This window comes from Vespula vulgaris, chromosome 7, assembly GCF_905475345.1.
Source record: "Vespula vulgaris chromosome 7, iyVesVulg1.1, whole genome shotgun sequence".
Classification (NCBI taxonomy): domain Eukaryota; kingdom Metazoa; phylum Arthropoda; class Insecta; order Hymenoptera; family Vespidae; genus Vespula; species Vespula vulgaris.
Window position 1 is genome coordinate 6,131,339 of NC_066592.1, and position 19,355 is coordinate 6,150,693.

The 19,355-nt window shown below is 34.7% G+C and overlaps 2 protein-coding genes across 7 annotated transcripts in view; one reads left to right on the forward strand and one right to left on the reverse strand.

The window, feature by feature from the left end:
• The window catches only part of LOC127065041 (neo-calmodulin-like), a 99,160-nt gene that overhangs the window by 57,391 nt on the left and 22,414 nt on the right, over positions 1 to 19,355 (forward strand). For 3 of the 6 annotated variants that reach the window (XM_050996872.1, XM_050996874.1, XM_050996871.1), the window contains one exon: positions 3,219 to 3,260. The exons of the other annotated variants lie outside the window; for them this stretch is intronic. In XM_050996872.1, the coding sequence (XP_050852829.1) occupies positions 3,219 to 3,260 (42 nt within the window). The remainder of the gene's footprint in view (positions 1 to 3,218; positions 3,261 to 19,355) is intronic. 6 annotated transcript variants of the gene reach the window in all.
• On the reverse strand, positions 8,894 to 14,900 carry LOC127065042 (troponin C-like). The gene is made up of 5 exons (XM_050996879.1): positions 14,604 to 14,900; positions 13,876 to 13,894; positions 12,604 to 12,747; positions 10,871 to 11,119; positions 8,894 to 9,251 (listed from the first exon to the last, which is right to left on the reverse strand). Exons 1-5 carry the CDS (start codon positions 14,604 to 14,606, stop codon positions 9,223 to 9,225), a joined length of 444 nt encoding a protein of 147 aa, XP_050852836.1. The 5' UTR covers positions 14,607 to 14,900; the 3' UTR covers positions 8,894 to 9,222.

Here is a 19,355-nt window from a genome sequence, read left to right on the forward strand (position 1 = left end):
GATTACGAGCATTTGGTGCCACGTTTAATGGAATATTTTTCAACGATTTTAATTATAAACGTATGTATGAAAAGTACTCGACTAATTATGAATTTCGCGCACAATTTTCGTATTCTCGTCGTCCGATGTAAAAGCTTAAACGAAACATAGACTTTGGTGGCACCTTTGAAATCAAAATCGTCATTAATTTTCAAGCAGCTGTTCGTGCTTTAGCTAGACTAAGAAGCATCCAATTAGCGATTCGTTTACGGTCGGCTAACATTTTAATGACTCGTGGATTGAAGTGGTCTTACGTACTCGAACTCTCGAGGCTTCGATTTAAAAAAAGGATTTGTCGTTCGAATTGGCATTAAAAATTTATCGAACTTTCGTTTCTTTTTTCTTATTTTTTTTCTCTCTTTTCTTTTCTCTCTCTCTTTATCTTTTCGTTGAAGTACTTTCTTCGAAGCTTTACGCGTGATATCACTCTTTTTCGATTTTTCTTTCTTACTTCCTCTTCCCTTTTTTTATTTTTTTTTTCCTTGCACGAAGAAAACTCACTCGCCAGCTCTTTTATGTATAGTACGTTCGATTCCCCAGTAGCTTTCGAAGAGAATCCCCACCGATTTAATGGACGGGTAATCGTAGAAGTACCGAAATGAAAGGCAACTTGAAAAGTACGAGAGTACATGGACGAGAAATTCCTTCGACGATATATAAACGATATTGGAAATCAATATAGACGATAAACCTACAGATATTTCTTTATATCTTTCTTTTTTTTTGTTCAATACATTTTTTTCCTTTTTTTTTCTCTATTACATCTTCTTCATTTTTCTTATTTTCTTTCGCTACCGATGATGCATCGTTCTAAATATCTTTCATCGAAGTCGACGAGATTTTCCTAGGAAAAAAAAGAAAACAATGTTATTACATTTCATAGTAATTAATTAGGACAAGGTACTTTTCGCGTCTCGTAATCCTTTTGAACAATAAACGAATTATTTCGAGGAACATAACCGTGTGTGTATACATATATAAATTTATATATATATATATATATATATATATATATATATATATATATGCATGTAATTTTAAGAACGGTTTCATTTGAAATTACCTCCGGAAGCGACTTCTAGTAGTATATCTCTCGAGAATTTCCATGAAATGATTTTAGTATGAAATTCGTCTGGCAGTTCTCCTTGATACAACTTTTATAACTTCCGTTTGCTCGCTTTCGTTAATTTAGGATTCGTAAGACTCGTCTTTCTCATTTTTAAAAGAGAGTGAGATAAAAAGTAGAAGAGACAGAAAGTAAGAGAGAAAAAGAGAGAGAAATACAAAATCTCATCGGTCTTTATATCTCTTTCGAATCGTTTTGACATCGTTTGATGGAAGTTCGTCAAAGAAAGAAGACACCTAAATGATCTCTACAACAGACTTCTTAACTATCGTTCCATGTGTAATTAATTAATTTCTGTCATTCGTCTTGAGATCCTTTTGACGTTTCATGAAATGTAATCTCATCGTCTGTTTCGAGTAATTAGACGATAAATGGCGATTTTAAAGTTTGGCATTCTCTTATTATACAAATATTCTATTATTCTCTTTTCAAGCGATTTCCCTTTGTTTTATCGTTCTCTTCGCAAAGTCTAAATTTCTCAACTGACAACTCACGCGAGCATACTCTTTTAATTATCTCTTACTACTTATTATCGACAATGACCTTTTCATGTAAGATATATAAAGAATTCAATATACAAAGAATTCAAGATGTCCATTACGTTATTCATTATCTTAGATTTTTTTTATTAAAAAAAAGGAAAAAAATATAAACGGACAAAAAAAGCGATTATATTACACTATCATAAATTGCATCGTCACGAAGCAAGTGCAAAGTCATAAGGAAGAAAAAGAAAAAGTAAAAAAGAAAAACTCGATCATAAAAAATATGTAAGATATTATTATCGTTCGAGTGTGTTGCGATCAGTGAAACTTGCGAATTTTCGTCGAAGATTTTCTATAATAATTATTTATTTTAGGAGCAGCCGCAGTTATCTGTTATTAAAAGAATCGAACTTTTCCACGAGAGTCCTTTATTTCGTAACAATTCGCATTTACGTACCGTGAATAGAAGATAAATTTCATTAAGTTTAACTCGTCGCCCAACTATCTTCATTGGTTTAGAACGTGGGGAGCATCAAAATGACGTGAAATTCATTTAACAACGTGATCATATCTGTGAATAGAATTTCAACCTTCCTATCTACCTATATGCTGCAACAATGAAACGTTCACGAAACTATTTCAGCACAGTTTTGTTTATCAAAACTTATACATAGATCATTAGGTATATATATAAAAAAAAAAGTACATTACCTTTACCGATATACGATAATATACATGAATAACAAGTTTGCATTTTGTGATAAGCGCTTTAGGTGTACAAATATTATAAACGATGGACTGACATAACAAAAACAATATTAACACGAAAACTGGCTCGTTAAATTGTCCAACGCTGAGAGCTCTATGCCTATGCTGTGGTATATGTTAAATGTGCAGTGCTATATATGTGCTATGTTTACGTGATACAATATTTGGAATCTAACAAGTACTACGAGTTCGGTTTCCATGTCTTGTCTTGGCGATATGGAAAGCTTTTCCTGCTTGAAAACTCCACGTTGCCAAGAATGAAAATATCCTTGATAACACGTTAACGAATATATATATATTTTTTATGTAATATTCTTAAGAAGAAAAAAAATCATTTTTAAAGTTTTTCATACTGTCAAGACAAAATGATTGTAAAAAGAAATCTCTTTTTTTCAAACTTGTACATTCGATACGTGTATGTGTATATATATATATATATATATATATATATATATATATATATATGTATGTATATATATACATACACACGCACGTATTATTTCTCTATCTATTTACGCAAACTGCTAAAAAGTAAATCCCGTGCATAATCACACTATGTCCTCTATCTATAACTCTATCTATCTTTGCCTATACATACTATATTACGTATCTATGTTATTTGTATCTATCTCTTTATCTAGTATCTACCTATCTATCTACCTACCTACCCATCTATCTATCTATCTATCTATCTATCTATCTATCTATCGACTCTATGTATCTATACCATATGTCTTTTTGTACTTTTCCAACTGCAGTGTTGTGGTGATTGGTGACCTGTACTGTACTTGTGTTTGCAGGCCCGCAGCGCCAGTACAAGTAGCTTTAGAAGCCTGAGCCAGGTACATACTAAAATGACATAATCCACATATAGCTAAAATCTTAGAACTAGCTATTTAGCTGATACATAGCTAGACATTTAGATCATAGACACTCTTGCCGTAGAGCAGTAGAGAACACTAGCATAAATAATTATGTGTATATATATATATATATATATATATATATATATATATATATACACATAAACATATACACTATTATATATCGACTATGTTATACTTTATACATATACTTTATACATATACTTGATTTAGAAAGTTGAACATTACAGATCTTCGCCACACGATAACACGTTATATACGGTAGGATTGAGAATAAGGAATTATCATAGAATTTTAGAACGTCGTCGATCACGATCAAAACGACGAGATAGAATCTTTGGATTTTGCTCCAAGAAAGCTGCAATCACGTAGTACACGGTCACATATATGGTACATGCATGCTCATGATTTCTACATGCGTAAATCTACATACATATAGGTATATATAGATATATATACATACATAGATAGAAAGAGGCATGCCATATCCACACGTCTTCTATTTTCTATATTAATATTAGATTACTCGTCCCCTTAGTGAACGAATCCTGTAGTATTGCATGAACCTTATTACTACTTAACGCTTGTGTGTTTCTTACCGTACAATATGTTAGGTTAAATACCCACTGACACATCTCTTTATAATTATTTTCTTAATTATCTTCATTCATCGATCGACAATAACTCTAGCTATGATCGTCGAGCCATGAAACGAAGTAAGTATTCCGAGAAAATCGCGAGATGACGATCGACGTTGAAAAGCCAACTAATAGAAAAGTTAGGAAATGATCTTGAACTTTTTTTTAACGAACTCTAACAACAACGAACATGTATGCATAAATGCGCCTGGGACTCGTAAAAGGGAAAAGGTAAAAAAGAGGAAAAGAAAAAAAAATAAAGGAAAGAAAAGAAAAGACAGAAAGAAAAAAAAAAGAAAAGAAAAGAAAGTTCGTACGTGGCACAAAGTAGTTCGTAGTAATTACGCGGTCTGCACTTTGAGAAAGTTCCCGAGGCGTGGATCTTTCGCGTTACTTATCCTTCCCTTTTATTTTCTTTTTCAGAGACATTTTTCATAAGGTCTCGCGACTAAACCGGGCCATCTTTCATATCACGATGTTCGCTTTTCCCCGGCTCGGCGTGTCTTTCTTTGAAACTTTGAAACGCTTCAAAAGTCCCTTTGGCAAAATCGAGTACTCTCGAGAAAACTGTGACAAAATTCGAGGAACTCCGTGATCAATCAACGAAATTAACGAAGCGAACGTCATTATTCCGTCGAACCTGAAATCGACTCGTTAAGACTTCTCATTTTGGATCGTTGATCTTTTCTACATTTACTTATCTATAACAAAACTCGAGTTTAGTTAAATGGCGTATAGTTTTTACAATTGATTAGGAATGAAAAAAAGAAGGATAAAGAGAGAAAGAGAGAGAGAGAGAGAGAGAGAGAGAGAGAGAGACGAAAATAGAAGAAAACGCAGTTTGATTTACCTTCGAAAGGAAGTAAATTTCAACGGAACTCGACAACGAGAGTTCCGTTGTCAAGGGAGCTCGTTAACGGTAAAGCTAAGATAAAGTTTCCGTTGAGGGTCGTGCAATCGGATCGTCTCTGTACACTCAGGAAAGTCCAGCTTTCGCACCGTAGAGTAGTACTTGGAGTAGTACTTCGCAAATAAAAGGATGGAAGGAAGCGCGTCGGAAACGATCGCGTTTGACTCGTTTAAAGTACTCTTCTGACGAGTACGAGTCGTAGAGATACAAAAGCGATATAAGAGAGAACGAGTATCAAAAAGAGAGAGAGAGAGGGAGAGATATGCCTGTGAGTGACTCCTCTTACTCGAAGCTGGCTGATGGACCATCAGAAGGGTGTGAAGAAAAAAGAGGCAAGCGAGATCCATTCGTTTCGGAGTTTAGACCGAAGAACGGGAACGCGATCGATGGCCCGTTGCTACACCTTAGACCACCCACAGCGGTTCTCAAAATATCCTTTAGCAATCTCTCAGATATCTTGAGATTATTTCAGGTTCAAGGTTTTGCCTTAGTTAGCGACATAATGTCTATATCTAACGTCTCAGTATCTTTTTTATTTTTTATTGGTTTTTTTTCTATCTTTTTTTTTTTCTTTCTTTTTGTACATCTAACAGATGTAATTTAGCTTCAAAGAATATTCTTTCTTCAATATGTTCTTTCAATAAACGAGAATTATTCTGATATATATATTCGGGCTAGCTTGAGAACCATTATCTTAGACAATTTCTACCCCCTTCTAAACTCTACCGTTAGAGCTACCAACGATCGAGTTCCATTCGCTTCAATTATTAACCGAGTACAGATGTTCCCAGAGCATGCACCACAGGTGCACTGACACGTTCCAAGGGCGGTCTCTTCGATTCCCGATTGCCGGCCTTCTTTATATTCTTTTTCAAGATTTTCTTTTTTAAAAAAGAGAGAGAGAGAGACAGAAAGAGAGAGAAAGAAAGTATCGATCGATCGACATTTTCGTAAATCGTTAGTAATATTTTAATAATCATTTCATTAAATAATCAATCAAGAAAAGTATATAAGAATAAAGATATGATATAGATATCTATATCTACTTACTTAGTTCGATGTACTTACATATATCCTATTAACGAATCAACAAGTATTACGCGAGAATATAAGCTAGCAATATCTCGTGATATAACTGCTTTCACCGTGATTTTAGCATTTATTTATATTGAGAAAAAAAGGAAAGAAAGAAAAGAAAAAGAAAAGTATTGGCGTTAACCTAAATACGAGAATAAGAAAGGAGGACGTATCCACTCTTTTGTGAAAAGTTGTTATCGACTAGGAGTATGTACATATTTGTCGCAGAAGTACCATAAAAGGAAAATTTCACGTTTGCAATTCTGAGTAATGCGAGAGATAAAAGTGACGTTGGAATATGACGTGTAGGTTTATCTACGGCGAGAAAACTTGCCGTCGCGTACAACGAAGATATGTGGAACGCTTAGGAATCGGGTCAGAGCCATAATCGTTCTTCCGAACAAAGTGAATATGTTCACGATACACGTAACGTCGTATCCGTTTCCTCTTTTTAGCAAAGAAAAGGAAAAAAAGAAGAAAACAAAATGATCCAAATAGATGGAAAGAGAGAGGTACGGAGAGAGAGAGAGAGAGAGGGAGAGAGAGAGAGATAGAGTTCCATAACGTTAGATCGTTAGACCGCCATCGTTCGTTTCGCATTATCGATTTGGTCTATGAACATGTCTAATGTCGAGACTGGTGCCATTAATTCTCATGTGTCATATGGTCCCTGGTGTCATCGTTGAAGGAAGGCGGCGAGAACTTTATCGACGTCGTATACATCGTTGTTAATTATTCTAAACTCAATCAACTTAATTTTGATACGATGTAAAGATAATAAAAGCAAATGTCATCGGATCGTCTCTACGTTACGAGAAAAGAGAGAAAGAAACAAGAAAAAGAAAAGTAAAGAAAAGTACAAGCCACTCTTTTTTTCTCTTATAATTTCTCTCTCGTATTTTATTCGTTCTTCTATTTATTTTGATAAATTCTCCTGCATTTGACAATAGAAATAATTCAAAATGAAATTCTTTCGATAATGTTAAAGGACATAACGACAAATTCGATCATATATAACTGTTTGCGTTTATATATATATATATATATATATACACACGTATATATAGAAACCGATTATCATGCATTTTTCAAACGAGAGAAAACGCATGAGTCCTCCTTCCTGTTTCTGTCGTTCGAGTGTAGCTTTTCAAGGGCGGGTTGCAGTCGGCCCCAATTATTGATCCTTCAGAAGCGACTACCGGGTCTCCCTCGCAAACACTCGGACAAAACTTGAGTGGGTTATAGGAGGGGTGAGCCGAGAGAGCTTGCCGTTTCTGGGAACTTCCCGGGGGTTCTGAATTCTTCTCTCTCTCTCTCGCTTCCTCTCTTTCTTATTCGTACATAAAAAGAGAAAAGTAGCTCGTTCTGAAAGCTTGACGGGTTCGAGCATCGAGAAACAAAAAGTTTAAGGTAAAGATTAGGTAAAAGTTTTAGCTAAAAGATGTGTCCTCTTGTTTTTCCTTCATTTGACGTGATCGTTGAAAAGAAAAGGGAAAGGAAAAAGAATAGGAAGAGAGAGAGAGAGAGAGAGAGAGAGAGAGAATGAGAGAAGATAAAGCCACGTTATCGTTCGATGACACGCTAAACTTGCTAAACGTAACCTTGATAGGCTCCTTTCACGTTTATGGGTCTCAGCATCGTGTTAAGATCTTCAGTATTGTATCTAAGGGTCGAGAAGGTATTTAATCGGCAGCGGAGGCCATGGTACAGCCTATCCCTCTTCCTTTTCTAGCTATTCTCTAACGCGGAAACAAATTGCTCCCGTGGAGAGTCTCGCCCGAAATTGCTTCATCCTATTACGTAAGCGATCGTACGCTCTCCTTCTATCTTCGTTTCAGTGTTCGTAGTTAGATATTCGAGATGTTTAGAGCACCGTGTTATTGCTAGCGATCCTTTAACGTTCCTAAGCTTTAAGAGAGAAAGGAATTAGGAAGGTCTCTCCTTAAGCTTTATCGATCTTCGTTACATTTTTCTTTTTTTTCCTCTTTCTCTCTCTCTCTCTCTCTCTCTTTTCTTCTGCATAAACCTATACATTGCAAATGTAATAAATAGAACGGTTAGATAAACGGAACATTGAACAAAATTAAATTCATTTAACGCGTCGTTTCTCTCGTTCAAATTTAATATGACCGTGTTAACGTAACGAGACAGACCGACAGAGATAATTGTATCAAATCAATCACAATAACGATCTAAGTTTCATCTATGTATGTAGTTGATAACATTCCTTGACGTGTACGAATTGGTTTACGTCCATTTAAGTATGAACTACGAACTTTAATATTCTAGTCGGCAGAAGTCGAGGTCTGAAATCGAAACCCTTGGATATGACACAATCGATCGGAACTTTCCGAACGATATTCAGAATGGAAATTGCTGATCTCTATTTCATTGATCATCTTACGACCGAATTTTATTTTCATAACGTCAGCAATTGATTATTAAGTAGGTAATAATAAATCGAGAGATTCGAAAAACTGAATCGTTCTCTTTTTTTTTCGTTTCATTTATCTTTTTTTAACCATGACAGAGAGAGAAAGAGATGAAAGAATTTTGAATTGATAAAAACGAGTAGAAACTAGCGAGTATAGTTATCGATTCATTAGACATGTGGGAGAGAGTAATGTTCACTATCGGTATGCTCCATAACTTACAATGATGGCACGTTACTCCGTTACAAGTTGGTTTATCATCGACAGTGATTAACACAGTGCCATTAATCTGTAGCAAACGGTGATTAAATGGCTGCTTTATGTGCGGATGTAGAAAGCAGTCGATTGATAAGACAAGAGATCCTTTCATAGAAAGTATTTAGAGCATCGTTGATACAGCTAATATTTTCGCTTTGAAACCTTACTCTTTTTATCGTCGATCATTCGTTATGCGTCACAAACGTTGTTATTGTAATGAAGGATCTAATACAAATTAGAGAGAAAAAGAAAAAGAAAGAAAGACTTCTATTTCGGTTCTTTCAAATACGTTCGTTGTATTTTTTCTTTTCATTTTTTTTTCTTTTTTCTTTTCTTTTCGTAAAATTCTATCGTACATTATTGCATCAATGCGAGGATACGTCCTACGCTTAAGCGTGCATACATACACACACACACATACATATATTATTTTAATTCAGCTTAAAATTAATTTAACGAGTATCGCATCGAGTGATACGGAAGCACCAAAATGATTACAATAAATAATATTTTCAACGAAGGCGATATTGATTTGCGTTGAGAAGGCACAGCTTTGATAATTTAATTTGAAAGAAAATATCCTTTGAGAGGGATCCTCTTTGGTCTCAATCACCGGTCATCATTTCCATGAATTCTGTAAAAATCCAAACGCAAATAGTGATTAAGTTCATTTAATCTAAACAATTTGTTTTCTAGGTAGACGACTTCTACGTCTGATCACTATTCGTCCGTTACTACTACTTTTCATCTATCAAGAATAGAGGCTGGTATCATACGATATATTACTACTTCACAACGTTCCCATTTACTTCATTTACGATCGCCATAGGTACCATAAGTCAATAATTTCTCGTTTTCCTATATCGCTTCGTAATATTCGAATCGATCATGAATAACTCTTTATTACTTTTCTTCGTAACGCGTTCGATCATAAATGGCCCATTACTATTATACCTTTTTTCGGATTATAAACTGTGAATTATTATGTTTTGCTCCAGATACGTGAAACAACCGACTATAAAGAAGTCGTCTCTTTGTTACTTTTAAAGTAAGAGTCAATTAAATACTTTTATTACTATCATTACCGTGCATTTAGATGTATATATGCAATTACGCACAAATGCATATTTTATTATGGCAATTTTAGAATACGACCGAAGAAAAATTTCACGCGTTTAAGATCGAAAATAAAATTATTTCGAAATCATCGAACGAATAAATTTTATATATAAAAAATAAATTGAATATATCTCGAAAGTCCAAGGATACATTTTTTTGAAACATGAAAAGATTTCGCGTGACCCAACTTTAAAAGAAGAATGCAAGAGAAAGTTAAAGAACGTTCGATCGATTTCGGACCGTCCAACCATATTTTCGTTTCCATACCTTTTAACGAGACTTCTGTATTTATTATTTCTCTTATCAGCTTCGTTATACGCGAAAAAAAAATTTAGTTTTCTTTTTCGATCTTGTCGGTACACACATACCTATACATACACACACACACACACACACACACACACACAATATAATAGAAGCAAATAATTTCAGATAGAGTTATATATCATTTATAAATTTCAATTTTATACTTCCATAACAATCTGGACTTTAAGAAACAGCTTCGTTGATATCGTTATAAGATATTTCAAATTTATAATAAGACTCTTTATTTAAATTATCTACTTGCTTTACATTAAAAACATACGAGGACAACGTTAATAATCCTTCTTTTAAATTTTGCATGATTTTTAATGGAAGAAAATTAGAAATTTTTTCGCGTGTACCCATCATAACTGAAAATTTCGTTGTGTATGTATTTTTGCAAGTGCAAGTTGTTAACAGTCCAATTTGAAGCGTCTGTTGTAGCTACTTAGAAATTCACACGTATAGTATGGAAAACGTGGTAAACGAGGAATATTCGCACAAAGCCAAGCATGAATAAAGGTTGGAGTGTAGGTAGAAGTTCCTTTCATTCGTGTAAAGCTTTAGGCTAGAGATATTACGCGTAATTAAAATTTTAGCCTTTGCACCTGATATAGGAGAATATATACATATACATACATACATATATATATATATCTACATAGATGAACATACAAATGTCTTCCCGTTATTAATGTTAAATTCGTGGAAGCTTTTAATTTCAAAGAAATAAAATACTACTTTGCCTCTTAATCTCGCACTTCAGTCAATGTTCATTCTCATTGCCATAATATTGTATAAATAACATAAATTGAAACGCTTAAAACTCACCGTCAAAATCAACGGTACCGGAACCATCGGTATCGATTTCAGCGATCATACCATCCATTTGATCAGGCGTTATTTGATCGTCCAAAGCTGCCAAGATTTCGCGAAGTGAGCTGGTCGGTATATAACCATTTCCCTCTTTGTCGTATAAACGAAAAGCTTCTTTGAGTTCTTTTTGAAGTGCCTCGTCGTCCTCTTCTTGGAAATGCGTTGCCACTCGATAAAACGAATCAAAATCCAGTTTACCGCTTCCTAAAAAAAAAAAGAAAAAAATGGACGATCCGCGTGTTAATTAATATCTCGAATCGATATCAGCAATACGAAGCGTATTTTTTTTATATTTTAATATACACGATGATGATGTATATATATATATATATATATATATATATATATATATATATACGGATTTTAATTTAACGAGTATGTTCGATTTTCTCTCGTCTAACTTAATAAACGTAGAGGAAGATAGTAGTACGTTCGAGATGAAATCATTATCCAAGTTCATACAGTAAACCATACATGTGTAATACATATGAAGCGACGAAGCACGGATAGCGATGGTATTATCTGCATGATAATACTCCCTGTGTACACCTGGAAAGCATAAAGGACGCGGAGTTGCACGAGCATTGTCTCGATTTCGAGGCAATTCAGAGAACCGAATCTAATTTAAGGACCGATTTAGAGGCTCAACCGTGCTACAATGGCTAAGCACCTGCGAGTCTCGTTCGTAAACGACGTCGAACGCTGATAAAGCCGTTCCATTGTTGGTTTGAAAGGAAGAAGAAGAAAAAAAAAGAAAAGAAGAGAAGAGAAAAAAAGAAAGGTTATATAGAAGAAAAATAGGAACTTTCGATAGCCATTCGCTACAGTTTAATCCGTTGGATTTATTCGTACGATACTTCTCGACTTTACATCTTCGATTCCAAATCGATCACGATATAACACGAATAACTTTCGATAGACGGAAGTAACAGAAAGAGTTTAATCGGATTCGACATTTTTAGAATTTCATATATTGCCTATGCAAAAGAAATTGCGAGATTTATATCCCGTTAGTTTCTTTGAAACTTTCTTTCTTTCTTCTTTTTCTTCTTCTTTTTTTTCTTCTCTTCCTTTTTTCGTTTCCTTTTCTTTCTTCTTTTTTTTTTCGTTATAAAACGAAAAGAATTTCTATCTCTCGAACTTATATTTCTTTGTTTTTACACATAAACGCCATTTTTACGGTACGCTGCGAGTGACGTTATATTTATAACGAAACCGGATCGGTCAGTTCTGTAAATTCCACAACTACTTTGTTTGCTGTAAGTACATAGAATGAGAGAGAAAGAGAGAAAGATAAAATGAGAGAGAGAGAGAGAGAGAGAACGTTAATCCCCCTCGAAGCGGTTACTCGAACGTTCCGTTACGATACGATCTTAATTAATATCTTACGGTACGATATAAATTACGTCGAAGTTCGAGAGACTTTTCTATCTCGTAACGAGTTTCTCGTTCGTTAATAGTTTCGCTGTCCGATCGCGATGTCCTACTCTACTTCTTCCTCTTCTTCCTTCTCTTTTGCAAACTCAATGAATGAGTTTCCTCGTACGTCGAAAAAACTCTTCTCATCGTGTTTTGAAAAGTAAATCAACACTTTGTTATTCAACGTTTCATTATTACTTTTTTCGATCGACAGATATCATCGATTTTTGGAAATTTCCATAAAAATGCCAATGAAAAATGAAACTCACCATCTTCGTCTTCCTGTTTCAGTAATACTTCGAGTTCATGGTCGTCAAAAGTGTGTCCTAATGTATTAAGGATCGTCCTGACCTTTTCCTTTTCGATCCTTCCGGATTTAGTGGAGTCAAACATGGAGAAAGCTCTCCTGAGCACTGCGAAATTAATAAAAAGCGATTTCACTCGTTGAAAAATAATTTAAAAAAAATGAAAAGAAACGGAAAAAGAAAAAAGACGAAGAAACAAATCAAAATGAGAAACGTTTCGAGATGTTACAGTCATTGCTAATTCTATTTTTCACCAAGGAAAACTAAGTTAATTCCAATTATAACAGCAACGTCATTGCTGTTTTCAATTTGTTTATACATACATAGGTTATACCAGAACGTGCGTATCGAAATAACGTGGCAGAGTCAATCAATGGTTTATTTTTCATTGGCAACCATCTTCGACATGGCTCACTTCCTCCTTTTAAACTCGTCTGTCAGTTTACTGCTCAGCTTTTATGCGACCGCTTTCACGCAAAAGCGTTTAGTTTAACTCGTGATATTATTACATACAATATCAAACGGATTTAACAAATGTAACATCACTTTTCTTTGAGAACAATGGTATATGTGATAATTGATTTTTTCTTTTTTTTTTAATACTTGAACTTTCAAAAAAATTAGAAAAATCACGGAAAGAGCATTCTTGTTAATGTTTATACACATATAATTATAATAGTAAAGCAAATTTGAATTTTTATAGGTTTCATATATTTGAAAAGATATTTCAATGGGATCTCGGTTACCATATGGCGGATGTAATACACCGAAAACAAGTTGCATGTCGCAACGACAAATCTTAATGAAACACTGCCGCCGTTGTCAAGTCGGTCGTTCAAAGACACAGTAGTTCCGCATCTCGTAATATAAAACGTCTGCAGACCGAGGATCTATATATCTATCTTGCGACCTTATTCCGATCTCTAGATACATGGTACTTGTTGACGTGGAAACGATAAATAGATATCATGCACGTGCTTATACTTCTCTTTATCTTCCTCTTCAACTATGACTAATAATCCCTTTGCATTTTCGCGAAAACATTTCGCGATCGTCGTTAATCAAACCGCATTAACTTACCCAACTCACTCTTTCTCTTTCTCTCTCTTTCTCTTTCTCTTTCTCTTTCTGTTTCGCGTGCATAGTCACGTGAACTTCGACAATGCTCGTTAATTACATAAGTCGTGAGAAAATAATGTACGAAGTCATCCGATATAACACGCGATTACCACTTACTTTGTACTTGTTCCTCGTCCTGAAACAGATCAAATCAAACGAATGACGAAGAGTTTCAAACAAGCATGGGAATGATAATGAGAAAAATTACGTAATACATAGTAAGAGGAATTAAAAGTAGTCACGAGAGCGAATCACAAAGGATTGAACGAACACTTCTCAAGAGTCGTTCGTGTTAACGAGACGAAAAGTTTGTCAGTTTCACTCGTGTTGTTCAAAGTCCTTAAATATATATATATATATATATATATATATATATATATACCCACACACACACACACACACACACACACACACACACACACACACACACACATACATACATACTATACATAGATTTTATGATCAAAGGTACGATACCGTTATACGATTTGTCCGAACGAATTCACACTATCGATCGTGTATTATTAATGATATATAATGATACAAAAAAAAGGAAAAAGGGAAGGAGAAGAAAGAAGAAAAAAGAAAAAAAGGGAAAAGAAAAATGGACAGAAAAACATAAATTCCCTTTTGGCCCGAAGAAAAAGCGAGAAGGCTCGTAAGAACGATGGTAGAAACCGTCGATCGGTCGGAACTTTGCCAAAAAACGAAACTCGTTGCTTTCCTATTCTACTTATTTTCTCTCCCTCTCTTTCTCTCTCTTTCTCTCTCTCTCTCTCTCTCTCTCTCTCTCTTTTCAATCCATATAAGCACAACAACGCACAAAAAATCACCATTGAACGAACCATTTTATTTTATTTTTTGTCTTCTCCTTCTTCTTCTTTTTCTTCTTGTTCTTCTTTTTCTTCCTTTTTTTAGTCGTCAAGATCCAGAAAAGATAAAGTTCGGGACACCTTCGTTTCTTCTTCCCTTTTTCTTCTTCTTTTTCTTCTTCCTCTTGTTCTTGTTCTTCTTCTTCTACTCCTCGCCACTTCTCGCCGTTCGTACCAACACTAAACGTCCAAGCTGTGCCGAATATCTTTTATAAGCTCCGACGTGGAAAGACGAAGCTGAGAAATCTACTCCCCCATCCCTCCACGAGCTGGACGAAAAGCGGTTCTCTTCAAGTTGTGTCTCTTCTTCGGTTCTTATGACGCCACTCTTCTCCTCAGCTATAATGCTACAGTTCACCCTGAAAATGTTCAACCAATCGGAAGGGGTCACGAATTCAGCGTTACTCTCTCTCTCTCTCTCTCTCTTTCTCTCTGAACACTCATTCGTTCTACTCTTCTTACGAAGAGGAAGAAGAAGAAGAAGAAGAAGAAGAAGAAGAAGAAGAAGAAAAAAGAAGAAGAAGCCTTTGATAAGTTCGTTCCATACTCTTTTAAAGGGATATTTCTTTCGAATTGCTAATTTTTCTTCTACTTTACTCTCCAAGTTAGTTTTGGAAAGATCTTTGAAATTCTGAAGTAGTAGGTATCTACTCTACTCGTAGTTTTTCTTTTCATTTTTTCTCTTTTTTTCTTTCTTTTTCTTGTTAACATCTCTCTGAAGACCAGCAGAGAATAAAAGTGCGTTACGAAACGATGAAAATATTTCATGTTAAAGAGCTCGCTCGTAGAAGTCGGTCGTGGTTGTGCAAAGGGTAAAAGAGAGACAGAGAGAGAGAGAGAAAGAGAGAGAGACAGAAAGAGAGAGAAAGAGAGAGAGGGAGAGAACATGAGCAGGAAAGAAGTGGGGACTCGTGCTATTTCAAAACATTCCAGGCTATGATACTGCTGCTTTCCATTGGTCTACCACGTCGCTCGATGAAACGTATCGACGATTCTTTTTTATCGGTTACCAAGAAATTTAATATCCTCAAATTCCTTCCAATCTTTCGGGAATTTGTTTCCGTCGAAATCATTGAAAGTTCACTCGCTTTTGTTACACCTTGATTACTTATGTACATATCTAACGAACGTTACACATTTTCCTTCCTCCAACGTTCTTACATTTAATCGCTATAATAAACTTAGATACGATTGATATACGATTGCATAGATTAAGATTGATATCCGAAAAAAGTTGTTAGCGAATGTTATATGGAAATTAAATTATCCGGTGTATACGTGCCAAGAAATGTACCTTTTATCGTGAGGAAAAAGGAACCAAGGATTTCTTCGTTAACTCGAAGATTTCTTCGACGATTTGGCAACGTGTTAGGTATACCGTATCAAAGATTCATTATTTATATCTAACAATCGATCGAAGATTCCGTCGATTCATGCAAATCTACTGGAGAATAATCTGGGTATTAAACTCGACGAATTAATTAAATAATAAAAAAATTAATTAGATCAATATATATATATATATACATATAATAATTAATAAAAAAGAAATAAAGAAATTGTAGAGAAACTACGAGCGTTTTTCGAGTTGACTATTAAACTCTAATTAAACAACTCGTTACGATAAATCGCAACATTGAAACTTTTCTCGAAGCTGCCCCTCGAGTTTCCCCATGTTCGGCTAATGAGATGTATATTCCAGGTAGTGCACGTTAGCAAGATCGTAGGTACGAGAGAACAAGGTCGGCAAATTAGTAAAGCCCACGACGTCGTATTTCTTTTCTCCCTGACTCGATACGAACGAATCACGGGCCGTGAAAACTAACAGCTGTACCCATTTTACATGGGTAACTTATAATTAAACGTCATTTACTCCGTCGCACGAACGGAAATGTTATTTCTCGAATTAGCTTTTACATTGTCTGAAAAAAAAGAAAACAAGAAAAAGAGAAACGAACAATGGCGGAGAAAAAAATTGTATATTTATTTATTTACAATTATATGTTTATTTACGGTTAATCGTTTAAAAGATTACAAATTTATTAAACTTTTATTATACTAATTTCGTTAAAATCTTGATTCGAGTGACAAATTTGTCATTATCATCTCATTTTTACCATCTTTTTTCGAATCGTATATTCACCTTAGAAAATATATTTAACGTCGTTACTTTTTCATCGTACAAATTGAAATGAGAATCAAATTGCGAGTCTCGTTAATCGCATTTATACAGAAAAGGCAACATTTCTTTTCCTCACGGGGTACGCAACGTATGACGGTGCCTTACTCAAGAACGTGGCAGACGGTAAGAGCTATAATTATCTCGACGGATCTACCCACGCGAGACATACCATTTCTCTCTCTCTCTCTCTCTTTCTTTCTCTGTTTTTTTTTGCTCTATTTCTCTGTCTTTCTCGAATTATTATTTGAATAAACCTTGGATATTTTTCAACTCTGCTATATTTAGCAGGAATTCTTCATCTTAAATGGTTATTGATAAAAAATTAGACGACGAACTGGTATCAATCATTCTCTTCTTTCGTTTTTTTCGTCATTCGAACTCGTTCGATCGAAATAAAATCTCTACATTTTTAAATTCCTCTCTTACTTATCATTATATCTTGTAGAAAAAAAAGGATTATCAATTTCGAGATAAAGGTATATCTTCACACGTTTCTAGCTCTTTCCAAGCACATCTCCGCGCCATCCTCAATTTATGACTCTTCGCCGAATCGATGGAGTTAGTTTCAACAAACTAAACTCTCTCCGCGTTTGCGTTCTCGTCGGATATTCAAACCGCCGAATCTGCATGGTTTTCGGATATTCGTATCTACTACGAACCGAGTTGGGAGTCGTTTTCGATGTGGATGGAGGAAGTAATTCCCAGGCCCTTCATCGTTCAACCTTGTTTCCGAGATAACAACGACGGAGAGAACAATTTTGCAGAATCATCTCTATTTCTACATTTCCTTTCTTTTTCTTTTTCTTTCTCTTTCTCTTTGTTAATCCGATCGTTAGTACCTAACGAAACTAAAGTTTCAAAATTGAAATCGCATCGTACTTTATTTGCCAACGGGCTTGTAATTATTTTCTTTCAAATCGATACGTCTCTCTTTTTACTTCTTCTTTTATTTCTCGACTCTTTCGATACTTTCGTTCGAATCCCTAGTCTCGAAGCGTAGTCACGAAATTAAAAGGGGAAAAAAAACTTTAGCTGGATAATAAGAAGAGACCGAATAATAATAAAAACGTTGCTAGAAAATAAATAGAAATAAAGAGAGATACGGATAAAAAAGATCAAAGAGAGTAAACCGCAAATAATTCCGTGGCATCATTAGCTTGTATAACGCGAAACAATAGCGAGTCCCAGGGCGAACCGGCGAAACATGGTCGTCGTCGTTTCTTCGACATTCGGCCTTTCCGGTTCGCCTAATTAATCTCTTTCTTCTCTCTCTCTCGTTTTTTCTCCTCCTCCTCACCCCTCACTCAAAACTGAAAATGTTTGCTACCCTAACATTTTCATTTCGCTAAAAGAAAAAAATCTTTGTTTTTACCCATTCGCGTGATTTCGAAAATGCCACTTGAAAAATCTCGATGAATGCATATATATATATATATATATATATATATATATATATGTATATGTATGTATGTATGTATGTATTATATAATACATAGAGATAGGTAAGCACATAGGTTCCTGTCTTTCGTGAATTCATGCTTCGCGAATTCTTATCCGACTGAAGAGAACATTTTTGCCGGTGTACATGCTCGCGTTTTCACTGAAAATATGAACAGAAAAAAAAAAGAAAAAAGAAAGGAAACCGCCGAGAAGCTTTTTCACGTTTCCATTGGTGCAATAATACAAAAGAATAAGAAAGACTATGCTTTACGTGCGACGAGAACGACGAGGTCAAGGAAACGCATTTCACTGTCCAATTTGATCCTTTCGTTTGTACTCCTTTCTCTTTATTTTCTTTTTTTTATTTCTATTTTTATTTTTATTATTTTTTTATTTTTTTATTCTTTCTTTTTTATATAAACACCTTTTACAAGTACTTTTCATTTCGTTGATGCATTTTTCGCTCGTAAACACGATCGTTCGACATATTTCTACGACGTTAAACTTTCTATAGTCTCTTCCCTATAAATGGTTACACGCTTAATATCGATTCTCTTGCTTTCCACTAAATCGAATTTATAAGTGACACGTGCAAAGAGTACAGAAAAAGATTATACAACGACCAAGTATTATTTTAATCATTTATTCAGAAAAAAATGAAAAAAAAGAAAAAAATGGAAAACTAAAAAGAAAAAACATGTTCGAATTTGATGATAAAATAGAAGTTAAAATCGAATCTGCAATGAATTTTTTATTTCTATCGTGATAATATTCGCAAAAGCTCGTTCGCGACGAATATTTCGAATTCTTCTTTTCGTTCGACGTAAAAAAGAAGGAAAAAAGAAAAAAAAAGCATAAAACCAATACAAGTCGGATAATTTCAATCTGCTGGCCATATCGATACAGCCATTCTAAAGTAAAAATGGTATAGGAAATCCATTCGTTCGAAGCCGAATCTACCTACATTTCCTTCGATAGGAATATGATGAGTTTATTGAAAATATCGAACATCCTTGTTCTTGTTATAATCGAATCGATTTTAATGGCGAAGGATCGAAAGACACGAAAAGTATGTGAATTTTATAGCTTGGAAAAAAAAGAAT

Coding starts and splice junctions, on each gene's coding strand:
- LOC127065042 (XM_050996879.1), bottom strand. Junction 11,120..12,603: donor GAAACAGGAAGACGAAGATG/GTGAGTTTCATT, acceptor TTTTTTTTTTAG/GAAGCGGTAAACTGGATTTT. Junction 9,252..10,870: donor CGGTACCGTTGATTTTGACG/GTGAGTTTTAAG, acceptor GGATTTTTACAG/AATTCATGGAAATGATGACC.